This window comes from Stenella coeruleoalba, assembly GCF_951394435.1.
Source record: "Stenella coeruleoalba genome assembly, chromosome: 19".
In the NCBI taxonomy this organism is placed as follows: Eukaryota; Metazoa; Chordata; class Mammalia; order Artiodactyla; family Delphinidae; genus Stenella; species Stenella coeruleoalba.
This window is the reverse complement of record NC_137165.1, coordinates 1,113,254-1,131,315: the sequence shown is the minus strand read 5'-3', so window position 1 is coordinate 1,131,315 and position 18,062 is coordinate 1,113,254. Positions and strand designations below refer to the sequence as shown.

At 60.1% G+C, this 18,062-nt stretch overlaps 2 protein-coding genes across 4 annotated transcripts in view; one reads left to right on the top strand and one right to left on the bottom strand.

Annotated features, from left to right (window-relative positions):
• The window catches only part of PLD6 (phospholipase D family member 6), a 31,534-nt gene extending 23,547 nt beyond the window's left edge, over positions 1–7,987 (top strand). Inside the window, exons 2-3 of the transcript XR_013825133.1 lie at positions 5,855–6,939; positions 7,920–7,987. The gene's annotated coding sequence lies outside the window, so the exon portion shown is untranslated. The remainder of the gene's footprint in view (positions 1–5,854; positions 6,940–7,919) is intronic.
• The window catches only part of MPRIP (myosin phosphatase Rho interacting protein), a 131,095-nt gene that overhangs the window by 5,602 nt on the left and 107,431 nt on the right, over positions 1–18,062 (bottom strand). For 2 of the 3 annotated variants that reach the window (XM_079905900.1, XM_079905899.1), the window contains exons 14-20: positions 15,369–15,924; positions 13,679–13,795; positions 4,517–4,664; positions 3,731–3,848; positions 2,460–2,619; positions 1,248–1,367; positions 494–580 (exon numbers count right to left, since the gene is read on the bottom strand). In XM_079905900.1, the coding sequence (XP_079762026.1) occupies positions 494–580; positions 1,248–1,367; positions 2,460–2,619; positions 3,731–3,848; positions 4,517–4,664; positions 13,679–13,795; positions 15,369–15,924 (1,306 nt within the window). Of the gene's footprint in view, positions 1–493; positions 581–1,247; positions 1,368–2,459; positions 2,620–3,730; positions 3,849–4,516; positions 4,665–7,373; positions 11,097–13,678; positions 13,796–15,368; positions 15,925–18,062 lie in introns of all 3 variants that reach the window. The other variant, XM_079905901.1, reaches the window with a different exon arrangement.

The following is an 18,062-nucleotide window of genomic DNA, read 5'->3' as shown; positions in this document are numbered from 1 at the left end:
AGGGCAAAGAGCAGTTACAGCCAGGCTGGGTGGCCCATGCTCCTGGGGCCAGAGCGCTTCGGGGGTGACTGGGGATGGGCCCGGCAGCAGAGAAGGCAGGCCAGCCCCCGCCTTCCAGAGGCAGAAACTGGACACAGAGTGGAACAGGCACAGCAGGGCCCCGGGCTATAGCCAGGCTGGCGCCGCCTTGAGCCCCGAGGACCTCTGTGTGGCTTCAGGCTGGAAAACCCCTGTGCCTTGGATCTCCTAAGTGACTTGGCCTCCAGGAGCGCCCTCAGGAGGCAACAGTGTGCCTGGGTCTCGGGTCCCTGCCCCAGCACGTGGCGGGCACGGGGACAGCCCCTTGTTCCTGCCGCGCCCACCTGCAGGCTGCCATTCTTCTCGTGGAAGCGAAATCTACTTCAGAGCTGCTACATGTGACTCTGGACACGCGTGGCCCCGCCCCATCCGGAGCCCATCCCCCAGGTCCACGGGTCCCGGGGACGTGCGTTACCCGCAGCGCCGTCTGTAGCTCATCCTTGAGGGAGCTGATCTCCTGTTTCAGGTACTGAATTTCTGACTCCTTGACCCGCAATAAGACCTAGAAAGAGAAATTAAGAGACTCACGTTCGGGAGCAGAGGGACGGCCAGGGCCTCGGAAGCAAAGACTGAGCCACACGGAGGACTCGCCTCCACACGCCGGTGGGCAGGCAGCTCTCTCCCGGTCCTTGTCAGGAAGAAACGGCCGTGACCCCTCCTGACCCGAAAGCCTCATCCTCAGCCCGGGAGCTCCTGGCACAGAGCCCAGGAAGGGGTCCTGCAGAGACCTCAGGTCAGCCTCTCCCATCATTTAGGAAGAGATGGTTTCATGAAATTTTAATTGAATGGGGAAAAAATCTAAGTGCTTTCCTAAAAGAACACCTTATACATAAGAAGCAATCATTCTGACTTAAAAATGAACTTTCCTGATCTTGAGTAATACAGCCTTAAGAATCTCAAGCAGCTGCAGTGTTCACAGTTACTCAGTTTCATTTTAGTTGGTCAGTGTTTGTGACGTGGTGGAACAGAGGGGCGGAGGGCAGGTGAGTGAGGATGGGTTAAAGGTCCCTGTGGCCTCGTGAGGGGTCCCACGCTGCCTGGCAGCTAACTCTTCTCTTTTGCGTCCTGGCATGACTCAGGTCTTTCCAGGTTCTCCCCCTCTTGCTGCCCATAAGCTAGGGGCTTGTATGGTGTGAGCTGGTAAAGAGGGACCTGGCTCTGAGCCGTACCTCTAACTCATAGGCGTCCTTGCCCTGCGTGAGAGGTGAACCAGCAGCCTCGCCACCGGCGTCCCCGGTCAGCAGCGTCCGTAGCCGTGAGATTTCAGCAGCCAGGCGGTTGTTCAGCTCCTGGGGGACAGCAACACAACCAAACAGGGTGCTCTACAGAGCTGTTTGACCACGAACACAGGGCGCGGCCAGGGTAGCATGCAGCACGGGAGGCCTGCAGCGGTGCCTGTGCACGGTGGCATCTCAGAGTCAGTGTGGACACCCTTGCCAAAGCCATTTACACGGCCCAATACTTTTGTGGAACTGCAGCTGCAGGATCCATGCTCCTCAGCCCCTTTCTGTCACCGTGACTAGTGTTAATCAGTTCCAGGATTTGTGCTCCTGAGTTTCTGCAGGATCAGGACCTCCTGCCACCCTCACCACTCGCTTTCTGTACCTTCTTTCCAGCCAGCAGGTGGTCGTCTTAGGCCACCGCAGTGACCAAGCAGAACCAGTCCTGCTGGAGTGTCCCCCACATATGGGCAGCTGTGGGCCCACAGAGGCCTCGAGCCTGGGCCAGGCCGACGTGGCTGTCTCCTCAGTGCGGGGGGAGGACGAGGGGTCTTGTACCCACAGAGAAGCTTTTTTGAAACTAGACCTACCTTGAGCTGTTCCATTAGCCAGGATTTTATATGTACCCTAGTTTCCTAAGGAGCAGGCACATTTTTGTTTTTTTTTTTTTTTTGCGGTACGCGGGCCTCTCACCGCTGCGGCCTCTCCCGTTGCTGAGCACAGGCTCTGGACGCGCAGGCTCAGCGGCCATGGCTCACGGGCCCAGCCGCTCCGCGGCATGTGGGATCCTCCCGGACCGGGGCACGAACCCGCGTCCCCTGCATCGGCAGGCGGACTCTCAACCACTGTGCCACCGGGGAAGCCCAGGAGCAGGCACATTCTAAGAGAATAATCTGACAGAATCAAATGCGAGCAGGGTATGGTCTTGACTGGGAGGTGTTTAAACACGGTCCCAGCCGTGGGGACGGGAGACCTGGACCCGTGCCGCCCAGCAACCACGGAGGAGGAACAGACATCTCGGAGCCTCCAGACCCCAAGGCCAGCGGCCAGCTGCAGAGCCGGAGGGGCTCAATCCCAGCAGCTGCAGGGAGCTCCTGTCCACACCCCGGTGATGCCAGACGTCGGGAGATGCCTGCAGGTTGGGGGCCCAGTGCGGCGCACCTGGTTGTGGGCGTTGAGCTCCTGGTTCTCGCGCTGGCACTGCCGCAGGGCCTGCCGCTCGGCCTCCAGCGCCTGGGCCAGGTGGGCGTTCTCCAGGCACTTCTGCGAGTACTGCTCAGAGAGGACCTCCAGCTCGCGCTGCACAGACTGCAGCTCCTCCCTGGGGAGAGGGCACTGCTCACTCCTCTGCCCTCGCCCCAGGGCCCAGGCCTCTAAGAAGCTCAGAGTCCCCTTCGCGAAGCCTCAAGGATGCCGAGACCCACACAGCAGAGCGACCGCGAGCAGAGCCCTGCACCTTGTGGCCATGCAGCTCGGCGGCTCCGTCCCTGTGCTCTTACCAGCAGTCGAAAAGCCCCCACGGGCGGCACTCCTCTCCCAGGGTCAGGAGAGGCCTCACCCACGCACCCCAAAACACGCTGTGTCAGAGAGAGGTCAGACCTGGGACCGTTTCTAGCACTGTGCCAACTCGATCCACGTTCAGAAAACCAAAGCCTCGTGACGTCGTTCTCGGCCACCCTGGACTTGAGAAGGGCTGGTACTGTGGAACCGACACCCCCTCCAGCCGAGGTGAGCTGCTCCCGGCCACCTGCCCACCCACCTGCTCCCTGACTGCACTGCACGGGAGCCCGGGAGAGGAGAGACCCTGACTCTGTGCGTTGCGGAGCCCCATGAAGGCTGGCTCTGCACGGCCCCTGCAGCAGCCAGTCGAGGCGCTCCGAGTGGTGCGAGTTCCACTGAGGGCAAAACTAAAGAGTGGCCGTGCTGGTGAACGCTCCCCATTCCCCTGCCTCTGCAAAGAGAACTGGCACACGCACGTCTTAAAGACGTAGGGGTCGTGGCCACTTCTGCCACGCACAGCCACAGAGCATCTGTGTCATGCGCTACACCGCGTCCCCTCCCCACGAACTCCTGAAGCAGCAGCAGCTGACGGACAGAAGGAATCTGGGGTAGCCTCTGAGGTCGGCCCTGAAGATCCGACAGTATTTATAAAATCTCCTCTGCCACGTCTTATTCTTTACATTTTAGTAACTCGTTTCTGTCTGACTCAGTAACAGGAGCCCACTTGGGCCATGAGAGCAGTGGTTCGCTGACCCCCAGGTTGGTGCTGGGCCCCTCAGGAAGGAGGCTCTGAGCAGCCTCAGCGCCCACGGGCCTCCACCTGCGCCACCCTGGGGACCCGAGTCTCTGTGGCTCTTACAGGGAAGGTGCCGCCCCGCCCCCGAAGGCCCTCCCTCCGGCCCTGCCCGCAAGGGCCACCTCCGGTGACTCACAGGTACTGCCGCTGCAGGGCATCGATGTCCGCATTGACACTGCTGATCTGGGACCGCTGGCTCTTCTCCAGCTCCCGTTCCATCTCCTCGCGGTGGGCATTCTTCATGGCTTCGATGGCTGTGGACAGGATGTGGCCCTCAGCACCCACGGGCTTGGGAGGTGAGACCGACAGGAAGGCGGGACATCCCCCCACTGCTCATGCCAGCCCATTGGCAGTTGGGCCGGGAGGATTCCCGGGGAACTCCCCCATGAAAGGGATGCAGGTGTGTTTTTTTCTTGATGTTAACAGAAAACCAAACTGATTCAATAAATGTCAATGTTAAATCCAAGTATGAGTTTGTAGGACAAGCAGGCTTTCAGGCTAGGCCTGTTTTCTTAGTGCCGAAATCACAAGCACCGCAGGATAGTTACATGAACGGAGGGGACACAGGCCAAAGGCCCAGGGCTCAGTCCGGACGCTCTGGGCTCTCACGGACCAAGGGCCGCGGGCAGAGGTGTCCGCTGCCAGAGCAGTGCCAGCAGACGGGCCGATGAGACCAGGGCAGCCCCTCACAAGCACCAAGGGTGCCGGCGGCCACGGAAAGCGGGAGTGCTGGCGCGGGGCTCTCGGGCTCTCAAAGGGCTCCTCTAACAAGCCTTTCCCCCAAGAGAACTGTCCAAGAATTCTCGTGGGTAGCAAGGCTTCAATCTCAGCCGAAAGACGGTGAGAAGGCCAGTCACTGCTCAGAGCTGTGCGATCAGCTCAGGAAGACCCTGCGGCCCGTCCCGGGGTTAGCGGCTCCCACCTGAGATGGTGGCCGCGGTCTCCTCAGCCAGGAGGCGGTCTTTCTCCTCCCGCAGTTTCTCCAGTTCCCGCTGGTGCTGCCTCTGCAGGTCTTCGATCTTCTTCTGGTGTGTTTCTTCCATGGCTGCAAACCCTCGCTCGCACGTGGCCTGCAAGGTGCACAAGAGGCTTTACGGACTTTTCTTCTGCTATTTACTGAACAGACCTCAGCCCTGCCCTCCAGGCTCCTGGCACAGAGAAGGTGCTCTCTTGAGCTGAGCCCCGCGCCAGCTGTCTGGAGACTCACTCTGCTCCTGCGTGTGTCATGCTCCCAGAGCATTTAGAAAAGGGTGCCTGATTTCTGTGGTTGTTGTGCATCCCATTTCTCTGTAAAAGAGTTGGTATCGTGGGCAGGAAAAGGCCGCAGTAGAATTTAAAATAGCCAATCCTGGACCTTTGTGGACCGACAGGAGGGGGAAGGACAGAGTGAACGGGCAGAGGCTGGCCGTGTCTGGTCTGAGTTTCATGGGCATCAAGCACAGTCATGAACAGTAATGTCTTTGTCAGCCGCAGGGAGGCAAGGCCATCCTGTGAGTGACGGGTAGCGGGTAGCCCAGTGCACGGAGCCAGGGGGCCCAGCCCTGCCACTGCCCAACTTGGCCGCCCTCACCGGGTCACTGAACCTCTCAGGCGTCCGAGAAAATTAGGCTAGGGTGTACAACTTTTCCTTTTCCTTTGGAAGGAGTACAAAGAGGGGGCACTAATTAACGAGTGCCTCTGCTAACTGTACCGAGACCCACGACGGAAGAGCTGCTCTCCAAACCTGTCTGTGCCTCGCTGCAGCCTGGCTTGGTGTTTGACCTAGACGTGGGTGTGGGGAAGGACACAGGCATGACCCAATAAGAAGGGCTCAGACCACCCCACACCCCCTCACTGTGTAGTAGCCCAGGCCTGGCTTATCAGTTGGTCTCACTGATGGGGTGGGTATGAGGGGTGGTCTGTGCAGCTGTTCTGTGCGTGGAGGCACATTTCTTGTCTAAATCCCTTGGAAGATCTGTTTCAAAGTAGGGATCGCGCCTTTCACTGATCCTTAAAAACTGGAAGAATGTGGCCACGTTAATTCCAAACCCAAGTATCCTGTACTTGCACATGAATCAAGGAAGGGTACCAAGAAATCCAGCCTCCGTGTGGGCACCTCTGTCTCAGCCCCCACGGTGACTGAGAGGCCCTTCTGAGACTCTCCAGTCAGTATTTTTCAAACTCACGGTCAGAGTCTGGACTTCCCTGCGACAGATCTGCTTCACTGGGGAAGTGGTCTTAAGTGCTGTGCACCACTCACGGGGCGTTTTTCTTCTTGCAGGGGCTCCACCTGGAAGCTGCTGTCTCCTCTCACTGCCCTCACACCCCGGGACACTGGAGGGTCCTAGCGCTGCCCTCTCACATGCTGTGGTTCAACGTGGACTCTTGGTTAACACATAGCTGCAAGGTCTTAGTTTGATTTGAGGGCTTTAGAATAAAGATAAGGGTCAAAATTCTTCCTACAGAAACACTAAGGTGTCTTTAAAGACTGGCTGCTTCCTTGGAGAGTATACGTGTTTAAGAAACAATCTAATTTTTAAGGCAGTAAGTAATCCCTGGGATCAATCAAAGTTCCTCGGCAACCACTGTGCGGAGTCGTGAGAAAGAGCACCAGCCTTCAGCTATCAAAAGAGGGGCCCTCAGGCCAAGACCCCAGTCTCCCTGACCTCGGCAAAAATCTGCACAAGTAACAGCTGTCAGCCGGGCCCCAGGAGAGCGGTTTGGTTGTAATTTCTGCGTGTCTCACAGGGCCCAACAAGAATAGGCACAGGACAGAGGCCGCCGCCCACAGCAGGCAGCATCCAAGCCCCAGCCTGCATCACTGCCGGGGCAGAGCCTGCCCCCAGTGTCAGCCCAGGGCTTTCCTCCCTCCCGGGTTCGTGCCGATGGGCGTGAGAGCCAGGCTGGGCCTCGTCTGAGTTTCCTGCTGCGCAGACGCGCTGGGTGTTGTGGGAAGCGGCCGGGAAGTTACTTTCAACGCGGCACTGGTATGCGCCGGCCGCACGGGGACTGTGTGGCACTTTCCAACAGCCCTTGAAGCTTCCTTGGGATCCAGAATGGCCTTCAAAAGCTTTGCACTGACTTGGAAACAGCCTGGCAGGCACTAACGGCCCGCCTGCTTGTCGCAGCAGCGCCGGGCTGCCCTCAGGACTGGACGCACTGCCGGCTCACAGCTGGAGGACGGGGCTGGGGACGGAGGGCACGGGAAGAGCCTGGCGTCTACTGGATGCAGCTCAAGGGATGGCGAGAAGCCCGAGAGGATGAAGCCCAGAGCCCAGGCTGCCCTGATGGCTCCACACAGCCCAACGCCCCAGGGCCCGAAACGTCACCTTGATGGGCCAGGGCCTGGGAATCCTGTCTACCAAGGTGGGTGTGAAACGGGGTCGGGGTGTGGTGGGAAGGTCACTTCTCAAAACCCCTGGAGCAAATAAGGCTGTGCTCCCTGTAAGAGCAGCCGTTCCCACCAGACGTCTGTCCCCACAGAACTGGGGCGGGGAGTGGCCCTCAACACCCCACTGCAAACATTCTAGCCTTTGGGAAGCCCAACTCTGCTCTCCTAGGACAGCAGGAAGAAGAGGACCCTCCCCAGGTCCAGGTCTGCACAGCCTGGAGGTGGGGGCAGTGGGGGAGCTTCCCCACCACCCTGCCTCGCCAAGCCCTGCTGGGACCCCACCGCAGCCAGTGGGAGGTCAAGCGGGGAACAGCCCATCAGCTCCTTCTGCTGTTCGGTGACTTGGAGCCAAGAACCGTGTCCCAGCTCCGCCTGCACTGGACGCCCCCCGACCGCTCTGCTTCGAAACCTTGAGGCTCTCAAAGTCCCTCTGGCGCTCTTCCCGCAGTGAGGCCGCGCCACCCGCCAGGTCCTTGTGCTCCAGCGCTTCCCGCAGGACGTCCACCTGGGCCTCCAACTCCTGGATGCGCCCCTTCAGCCCCATCATGGAGTCGGCCTCCCCCTCAGCTGGCCGGCTGGAGGACGGGGGTCCGTGGGCTGGTGGGGCGGCAGGGGGCCGCCCCTGGTAGTGGTGCAGGGTCTCCTGCAGGCACCGCAGCGTCTGAGAGTAATGCTCCTGCAGGGCCCGCAGCTCCTCCTCATGGATGGCCTGCAGCTCCCTGATCTTGAGCTGGAACTTGTCCTCCAGGGTCTGCACCTGGTCCACAGGCTGCCTCTCCAGGTCCTGCCTGTCCCCCGCCAAGGCATCCAGCTGGCTCAGGACCCTGCCGCGCGCGGTCTGCGGCGCACCCTCCGCCCGGCTCAGCCGCTCCCCTGTGTAGCTGACCTTCCACTCCTCAAACCACCCTCGTGGGGCAGCCAGGCTCTCACGGCGCTCACTCTGCCCCTCTTCCAGACGCCTCTGCTGCTGGCCCAGCTGGGCGACCTTGGTCTTGAGCTCCGCGTTCTCCCGTTCAACGATGGCGATCAGCTCCAGGTACTCGCTCTTCTGCTTGCGGAGAAGCCCCTCGTACTCCTCCCTCAGGGCCCCCACAGCGTGCTCGTGCTCCTGACAGGAGGCCCCCCCGCCCGACCAGGACTCCCTGTAGCCCCGGAGCTCCTTTTCATACTCCAGGCGGATCCTGCAGGCTGTGTAACACACCTGAGCCTGAATAATCGCATCTTGAACTAATAAGGAAGAATACTGGCCGAGGCCTCCCAGACAAGCGCTACGGGAGAGATGCCGGGATGCCTGGAGAAGCTTCTGACAGTCTCGCACTGCCTCCACAGAGAGAAGTGAGGTTAAAGTGGCAGAGATCTCTCCCAAGAGACTGGCCTTATCCTTAAGCTGCAGGGCGAGCTCTTCCTGAATAGCAACCAAGGCCCCAGAGCTCTGGCTGGACAAGGGACAGAGAGCCTGCGAGCCAGCTGGGTCCGGATGACTTGGTACTTCTTCTGGCAGGCTCCCAGTCCAGGACACCTGGACACCATCTCCGGCACCTGCTGGAAGCTGGAGGGTTTCCGAGACCTGCAGCATCACTCTCTCGAAGTCGGGTGTCTGGTAGGCCCCTAGGATCTCCCCCAGCATGCGCTTGTGCTGCTGCAGGGCTGCCTGTGTCCCCTGCAGGGTCTCCTGGATGCTCTGCAGCCTGCGCTGGAGGGACCCCCTCACCGAATGCACGGCAAGGCTGAGCTCCGCCCTGACCCACGTGGCGTCGGCCAGGGCAGCGACCGGGGCTGGCGGGGCGTTTGGCCGCCCACCTCCCGAGGCACTGGCTGCCTCTCCGCCCAGCGTCTCCAGGTGCCGGCTCAGGGACTCGACCTGGCTCCAGAATTCTCCATCCACCAGCACCTTCTTGGCCCAGGCATCCACTGGGGCCCCAGGACAGGCCACGGTACTTTCGGACTCCAGCGGCCACTTTCCGGACTGAGAGATCTCGAGGAACACGTGCGAGATATCGGAGGTGGTGTTCTTCAGTGAGTCTGCTATCTGGTCTATCAGCGTGGCTTCCAGAGCTATCTGATCAGAAAGGAGCTGGAGCTGCTCCTGGTCGCTCAGCTCTGGCAGGTATGGTGGCTGCCGTGAGGTCGCTTTTTCTTCCTCCGAGAAACCCGCCTCCCCTGTGGGAGGTGGCTGGTGACACAGGGCCTGGATGGCACCGACCAGCAAGCTTTCCACGCCGGCCAGGAGCCCTGCCCCCGCGTCAGCCGGCAGCGACCGCAGCTGTTCCCGGCAGCTTTCCAGGCAAGCCAGGGCCTGGCTGTTCTTCACCCGGAAGTCACCGAGCTCCTCCACGTGGTTCTCAACCACCTCCGCCCTCGCCTGTCTCTCCTGCTCCAGCTGGGAGGCCAGCGCGGCGACCTGGAGCAGGCTGGCACGGAGCTGCTCGCGCAGCCGCGCCTCGGTGCCAGCCCACTGTTGGTGCAGAGCGAGCAGGGCCTCCTGGCTCTGGCCCTGCTGGCTCTCCAGCTTCACTGTCACATCTTTGAGCTTCTCCTCGGTGACGTAGAGCTTGGTCTCCAGGGAGTGGATGATGGACAGGTAGGTGTCCGAGTCGCTGGTCGCTGGGAGCGAGCTGGGGGTGGCCTCCGACGACATGCTCTCCTCCGAGGGTGAGCGGTCCTGACTGGTGTCAGAGGACGTGCTGCTGGTCCAGGTCCTCTCAGACCCGTCAGGGTGGGTGTACTTTTGGCACTGGATCGTGGAGAACCGGATTCTTTGCCTCTTAAGGCCCGGTGCTCCCTGGTCGGGCTTTGAGGTGCTCTGCAGGTGCCCCTCCCTGTCGGACACTTCTGACCTTGGGGGCACTGGGCTCTTCTCTCTCCTGGGGCTGCTGTCCCTGTGCTCCTCCCCCAGGGCAGCCCCCGGAGGCGCGCTGGCAGCCTGGAGCTGTGGGCCCGAACGCGCGACGCCGTCCTCCTCCTCGGCTTCTTCCAAGAAGCTCCGTGGCTCCTCGGCGTCCTCTGAGGACTCCCTGGCCTGGAGCTTCACTTCTGTTTCCTCTAAGCTGCTCCCCAAGACAGTCATCTTAACCAGCACATCCTGGAGATCCCGCTCTTTCCTCGCCAGCGCCTTCTCGTGCGTGTCCTGGATGCACCTCAGCTCCTCCTCCTTCTCCCGGAGCCGCGTGTGCGCGCCCTGGAGCTGGCTGGCCACCCTCCTGTAGGAGCGCTCCAGGCTTTGGTAGTCAGCCTCCCTCCCCTTCAGCTTCTCCTCAAGCGCAGCCACGTCCCCGTCGGACAAGGCGACACGGCCCATCAGCTCTTGGAAGCGCTGTCGGATCAGGTCCCGCTCGTCTCGGAGGCTCTGGACGTGCTCGGCCAGCTTCTGGATGCTGGCCTCCTTCATCTCCAGCTGCTCCTCCAGCCGGTGCACCACCTCACTGCCCTCGGACTTGGCACTCAGCTTCTCCTTCTGCAGGACCTCCATCTGCTGCTCGTGGTCCTGGAGCCGGTCCTCGAAGGCGCTGGCCCTGTCCTCTGCCTCCTTCAGGCTCTGCAGAAGCTCCTGCTTCTCCCGCTCACAGCTCCCCAGCAGCAGCTCGTAGTTCCTCTGCAGCTTCTCCTCCATCAGCCTCTGGGCCCGCTCGCTGGCGCTGAGCTGCTGGCTGAGGTCGGCGATGCGCTCCTGCAGCCTCTGCACCTCCTTCTGCCGGTCCCGCTGCAGCGCCTGTTGCCTCTCCAGGTCCCGCAGCTCCTGCGTCCTCCCCAGCAGCAGGGCCTCCGCGCTCTGGAGCTTCCGCTCGCTGGCGCGCAGCTGGGCGTTGAGCGCGGCTTCGCTGTGCTGCCGCTCCTCCAGCTGCTCGCGGACCTTGTCCTTCTCCAGCTTCAGCTCGCCCTGGAGCTTGGCCAGTGCCTGCTCCTTGATGGTGAGCTCGGCGGCGGCATTGCCAAGCCGCGCCTGGAGGCTCCGGATCTCGGCCTCGTGGTGCCGGATCGCGTCCTTGGCCTCCCCGTAGCTGCGCTTCAGGGCCTGGATCTGCCGCGTGATGAGCTCCTGGCGCTGGCACTGGGCCTCCAGCTCGCCGTGCAGATCCTGGTTGACTCTGTGGAGCCTCTGCCAGGCGCCGGACGGGGAGGTGGCCACTTCAGTCTTAAAAAAACCGATGAAATACGGGTTAGTAACACTCGGCCTCCCAGTTCTGAGTGTCACACCTCTGGCCAGGGTCAACCACAGAAAGGCTCCTTGGTGGGTCTGCCTTTTATCCTCTGCACAATTTTATTTTCATTTAAAAAAAAGAAAAACACCTAACAAATCGTCTGTTTTTTTTTTTTTTTTTGGTAAGTAGCTGCTTCCAGGTAAACAGAAAACATGGACATTAACATTCAAAACAGCTCTAACCGAACAGCTTCTAGGAGAAATAAACCAAACAAAACTGAATAATGGAGCACACTGATAAGCAAAACGAAGACTGAGGGACGAGAGACTCCAGCAAGAGGGACGGGCAGGAGCAGAGCAAAGCATCCGTTTGTTTGTTTTGCAAAACAAAAGGCACACAGCTCCAGACCACAAACCCCACCAAAGCGCAGGACCGGTGACGACGCCACTTCCTTCTGGGACAGGGGAGAAGGAAGGGAGGCACCGCTGGCGGATGTCAGCGAGGTGACATCCGAAACATTTTCCTGTGAGAGGTGGAGCCCGTCCTCTACAGTAACAGGAAGAACTAATCTCTACCTGCAAGAAGACAAAACGAAGGGGAAAACGCAAACCATGGAGTGAAATATGAGAGTTAACAAAACAAACAAACCTTTGTGGCATATTCAAAATAAGAAAGTGAAGCATGCAGAAAATAAAACACAATTGGAACAAAACTCCCCGAACTAAAAGGCACGCAGAGCAGACAGAACTAATGAACGCAGGAAAAAAGAAGAACGTGAAAGGAGTGAGGACAGCTCAGCCTAAGCACTGGCCTGCCTGTGGCTCCCTCCAGGTGTGCTGGTGGGGAAGCCACAGATGTGACACTCAGTTACGGTAAGTTAGACACTCCACGTCCACACCCTGCCAGCTCCTCCCGGCCATCGGCGCGGAGCCCACCCCCAGCTGCAGATCCTTCTCACCCTTAACCCCAAAGCCCCTTGCTCATTCAGACTTTTGATAATAAGAATTGTCAAAGCACATAGGGAGGTTAAAAGTAAACTGTCCTTTGACCTGGCGGGGAGGTGTCAGCGTGTCAGCTGACGGATGGGCTTCAGTGCGGGCTCATGCAATCGTCCAGGTCAGACACAGGACAGGGTAGTAATGTTCGAACTCTGCTGCCAGGATTTTTACCACCTGGTGTGAAATGAGTGCGTGTAGGATGGCGGCCCAAACCAGGGTTTAAAAAGATGCTTCCCAAACCTGCGAGGTCTGCACAAATGACTCAGAAAGCCCCGGAGTGAGACATGCAGGAAAGAGGGGTGCCCCCCATCACCAGGTTCCAGTACCTCAAGAGTCTGAACTGGGCATGGCGACAACTATGGTTGAAGGGCTAAGGAGGAGGGTCCAGGGGACACGGGGTGCCCAGGGCCATGGCCAAAGCTTAGGGGGAAAGGAAGGCAGAAGAAACGTGCCACAAAAAGGGCATGGAGAGAGGTAGGAGGGCAGACTCCGCCCAGAAGATCCACTTGGACCAAGGAAGCTAGTGTGCTGCAGTCTGGAAATGCTGATGCATTTCACAGAGATTCTGGGTCCTTGAGAGTCTGAAGAGCCCTCGGGGACGAAGTCTAGGTCTACACAGGCAAGGAGGCTGATGCTGCAGGGGAGGGGCGCCGCGGGTTCTGGTCAGTGCAGGACCCTGACTTGAACGCTGTGCCTTCAGCCTTGGCCAAGAGCTCGAGTTCTCCGTCCCATCGCCCTGTCTTGCTTTCCCCCCGGCACTCATCTGTGAATCACCTCTCCCCACTGCACATTGGCTGAAGGGGCAGGAGAGTGTTGTTTTATACCCCAGAACTAGAGCAGGGCCTGAAACGCTGCGGAAGAGTTGGCTCACGTCGGCCTGCTCCATCCAGGTGACCTCCTGCCTGACAAGATGCCTGTGGCATGCCCGCTGCTGCATGGGGGTGGCGGGGGGCGGCACTCTGGCACAGAGGCCTCTGCAGGAAGACGCTAGGTTTGGACTCTCAGCTCAGGACTCAGGCTGCTGCCCTCCCTCCCCTCCACACCACTGGGCAGGCTGGCTCAGGGCTGGGCGGCCATGTTTCCCCCTCAAACTTCAGCCTAGGCAGAAAGTAAGAAATGGGCCACTAGGCTAGTGGTAACAGTCCCAGGCTGCCTTGTAGGTGTGGTACAGACACGGTCAGGGGCAGGAAACCAGTTCTAGCTCTGCCATGGGCATGTGGCTGTTACTCAAGTTCTTAAATTTGTAAAATGGGACTAATGCTGCCACTGTGAAAAAAGTTAGAAACAACATGCAAACGTGATGTTGATAATAAATATATATTGGACTCTTTGGAAGCCAAAGAGAAAGACTACTACCGAAAACATCTAAATAACCCTTCGACGTAGAGGGCTCAGGCAGATCCTCCAACTTGTTGCACAAGGAGGAGACCCAGGCAGCCCACTGCCCAGGGAGCCCGCTCCAGTGGCACAGAAGTCCAGAGGCCTGGCACTCAGTTTTGCACGTTCCTAGCCTGCCTGGGTCCTGCACACTGAAGCCCGAGGGCGCCTGGAGGGCCGTGGCGGCCCCGCAGCCCTACCTGTAGCACATAGCCCTCCCGGGCGCTCTGCTCCCGGCCCAGAGCCACCCTCAGCTGGTCCTGCAGCAGCCGGTTCTGCTCTAGAAGGTCTGAGGCCTCCTTCTGGCTCTGCTCCAACTGTTGGCAAAAAGACACACGTTTTTAAGCAAAATGGCGGTAACAGGAGCAGCAGCATGGCACGGGCGCTCGGTGGCGTGCCCAGTTCCAGCTGGGCTGGAGCTCAGTGGCGCCTCCGAGGGCCTTGCAGGCGGCCACACCTGGGTGGATGTGCTCGTCAGGTCTTCACCCAAGGTTCCAGCTCAAGCTGTGAATCAACCTGGGCAGCCACGTAAGCTCCACACCTGCTTGAGGATCCACCAGGTGCAGACCCACCAGGAAATGAGGACTTCGTGCCCCTGTCAGAGGGAAGACTGCCCACTGGGGCCTTTGGGTGTTCTCAGCGTGGCCAAGCACGCCCGTGCTGCCCCAGGGCAGGCCTCACGCCAGGCTCGACCTTGGCTTCTGGGGAAACCCTGTTTGACCAGTTGGGTACAATGGATTTCATATAAAATTCTTTTTGTGAGAAGAGGTCCTCAAGAGTTGAGCTGCTTCACACTCTTGCTGTCACTGGCTGTGAATCCAGCCGTCACCCGTCTGCCCCCTTCTGGAACCTTACCTACGTGCCCTCAGCTGCTGGGCCGTGGCAAGCAGGGAGCTGGGTGTGCAGCAGACTGTGCTGACCGGCACGCGGACCTTGGTTTTCAGACCTTGCTGTCTGAAACAAACTCAGGGTCCAGTGTGTGGCCTGCTGACTTGCAGGCTCGTTTTGGCTGTTTAGAGCAACGTGAGTTTGAACTGTTACTCTTCCACATCTTGCCTCTATTACTGTATTAACAGGCATAGAAAATGGAAAAAACTGGGAAAAAATCCAAGTGTTGATGCTAGTGATAAACGTCAGCCTCGTGAATCTAACCAAATAAGAAGAGGATGAGAGGTGGGCAGGCCAGTGGCCAAGCTGTGATTTCGTCAGCCACCCAAGTCAAGCGCACACGTGAATCGCATCCTTGAGGACTCCTGAGAGGCAGCTGGAACTCCACCTCCTTGGCCGTGGCACCTCTGCTCAGACTCACAAACCCACGGCCCAGCTTCTGCAGATTTGACTTCTGGGCGCTTCCTCATGAAGGGAAATGTCACGTTACCAAGTGCAGGGACCGCTCACCCACCTCTGCATCCGGAGGAGGCTCGTGCCAGGCCCCCCAGCAGGCCCGTCCTGCCCCCAATACCTAGAATCAGCGCCGCCTCCTGCTGCCTGCCCCGCACCCATCAGGTCTCACTGAGGGTCGCAAGGCTGCCCAGTCCAGACAGAAAGCTAACTCTGTTCACATGTCTCTTCTGCCCCCAGCCTCTAGTGCGTGGCGGAAGCAGGGCAGACGGGGCCCCACCTGGCCTGCAGCCCACCCGCCTCATCTCTGGCACCTCTGGCTCTCAGTGTCAGCGCCACTCCTCTGGTCTCCAGAAGGGTCCGGTGCCCTCCCTGCCACCCCCCACCCCAGCGTGCCTCAGGCCTGCACTGCGCTCGGCGGGGAGGCGGGGGGGCTGTCGCGTGTCTGTCTGCCTGAGGGCCTGCAAGCTCCTGGGGCGGGTTAGGCACAGCGGGTGCCCGGGAAGGTGGCTGCACGGAGCTGCCCTGCCCATGCCGCCCGGCCATTACCTCCTTCTCCAGCACAGAGGTCAGCTCGGGAGTGGACAGTCGGTCGCTTCCATCCTCAGAGGACAAGTGCAGGGGGGCGATGGGCACTTGTTTCTCCTCCCGGAGAGGGGTGGTCTCCACCTGATGCCACCGCTGCTCGATCTCCACGTGCACGTTCTGGGTCCTGAGGTCGGCGGTCGCGGGCGGCCCCGGGCCCCGGTCGACCTCCATGCGCAAGGCCGTGTCGTCGATGCTGGGCCCGTCAGCCACGTCCACCGCCCCAAAGCGCTTGCGCCGTTCCTCCCGCCGCCGCGCACGCTCCCTCTCCAGCTCGCCGGGCTCCGCCTCGGGCCGTGTGGTGGCAGGCCCCGGGGCGCTGGCTCTCTGCTGGGCCAGGGCCTGCTGGATGGGGCGGAACTCGGCCCAGTCGAAGGTCTTGGAGCGGCCCTCCCGCCTGCGCTCACGGGCCCGGCTCCGCTTCTGCTCGGGGTCTGGCTCCCCGGGCTCCCCGTCCTGCTTCTCCCGCAGCCTCGTCTCCGAGGGGGAGCTGCTCCGGTCTTTGCCCTGCGGCAGCGAGCTGGGGCGGGGGAGACAGTTGGTCAGGCGGGGCTCCCGGCGACAGGGCCCAGCTCCCTGCTGTCACCACATGCCTTTTTCTACGCGGCTGTGGCTCCCACAAGGAAGGGGGAGACTCTGCCTTGACTCACTGACACGTCTGTGGACGGAACCCCAAGTGGCACTGAGTGGTGACAGCAGAAAAGGAGCCGCAGACAACAGCCCAGAGGTCTCCCGCAGGATGATAATGGGGGGGCCGCGAGCCCCTTCAGGCTGCGCCGGGCACGGCCACACCCACACAAGGCCACGTGGGAGGTAGACCCCACGGCACGCAGGCACTGGGCCGGCGGTGACGGAACAAGCGAGACCAACCACCGCTTCCCTCGAAAGGCTCATGGGTTTTTAAAAAGCAGGTATGTAACACGGTCAGGTCTGTGTTTTAAAAAACCACTCTGGGTGGCTGGCGTGACAGACGGATCAGAGTGATGGCCCTGGGACCACCTGTGGGCCAGTGAGCTCGATGGCCCAGGTGGCACCCACGAGCCGGCACCAGGCAGGGGCTCACTGAACAGGACTTGAGAGGACTTGGTGGCCCACCCGGGGCAGAGGTGAGCAGGAAGCAGGACACTCGAGGGCACCTCTTCCTGCCCAGCAGCTGGATGCGCCTCCCCCACCTGCCCCACAGCGGAGGTCCCCGGGCAGGGTGCTGTAGGGCACTGGTTGTGGCCGTCCGAGGCAGAGGTCTCCGGGCTCCAAGGACGAGAGCCTGCGACCCTGGCCTGAGCTGACTGGCCTCTGGTCCCCCCCAAGCCCTCAAAACAGGGTGGGAAGACCCCCAGCGCGGCGAGGGCTGGGCCTTGGGGACTCCAGGGAGCATCTGTGTTTGAAAGGTGGCCAAAGAGAAGGGAGCCTGCAGAAGAAGCATCCTCCCTGTCCCGGGAGGTGGCCCTGGGAGCTTCCAAGTCAAGACCACACGCTTGCACACAGTTTCTCCAGAACGGACCTTTTCAACAATGCCACTGAACTGAGAGCTGGCCCAGGCCTCGGACTGCATAAGCCATTAGGATGACACAACAAGCCGGACCCGCCACTATCCGCAGGAGAAGAAGCCCCTGCGACTCCCCACCAGACTTGGGGGGGCCGCGGTGTGCAGCTCAAACCCACACTTCTGACATCTGTACCTGTTTCCAATAACTTTCCCGGGACATGGCCTTGCTGCACTAAAAAAATCCATCTTTTCTCAAAGTATAAAAGCCCACACAGAACAAACTGGGTGAGGCAAGCACCCCGGCTGTGAGGCGGCTGACCCTGGAGTGCACTGCTCATCAGGAGGACACTGTCCCCATGGGCTGTGGCCCCAACACGGAGGGGAGGCGCCTCTCCCAAGCCATGTGTCGCCTGAGCGCGTTCTTCCTGCCCTTTCTGAGGCCAGAGCCACACACCTGCGACATCCCAAGGCTAACGAACCCAGCCGGGCCCCGACCCACCGCACGGCAGCCTCCTCAAAGTACCCGGAAAGAGCTTTGGTCTCTGCTCCTGGTCGTAGAGACTCGGGAACAACCAGGTATTCTGTTCGTGCAATAAAGGAAGGAATGAACAAACAATCGAACAGACAACACAGGACGGAAGGACTAGAGAGAAGAGTCCTCCATTTAGGGTCCCTTCCTGCCTTCTTGTTCAAAGAGGTGCAGGTCACTAGCAAGGAGGCCAGAACTTGACCAAGGTGTGAGGCCGCCCTAGGCCAAGGAGCGCTCCGTGGGCACCAGGGTCGCCCCCTGGGCGCAACCTCCAACGCAAGAGAGTCACTCAAGAAGCATTTAAACGACCGGACCGAAAACCGCAAGCAAGAGGCTCTCAGAACCGGCAAGGCGCCGAAGCCGTGAGGGTCAGGGCAGCAGAGTTCTCGACATCACAGCACCAGCCACACACAGGGAGCTTCTCTGCTTTTTGTAAAATGAAAACTTCAGGTTTCTAACCATCAGGGCAGGAGGAGGAAGGTGTGGGGCGAATCACGAGGTTTATGAAGCATGGATGTTGACACGGGGAACCGTTTCCCAACTTTGGCCTCCAGCACCAAGAGATGCAAAGAGAGCTTTGTCACAGCTGCACGGAAATCCAGCAGATTCAGGAGTGAGGCAGAAGGATCAAGAAAAGGAAACG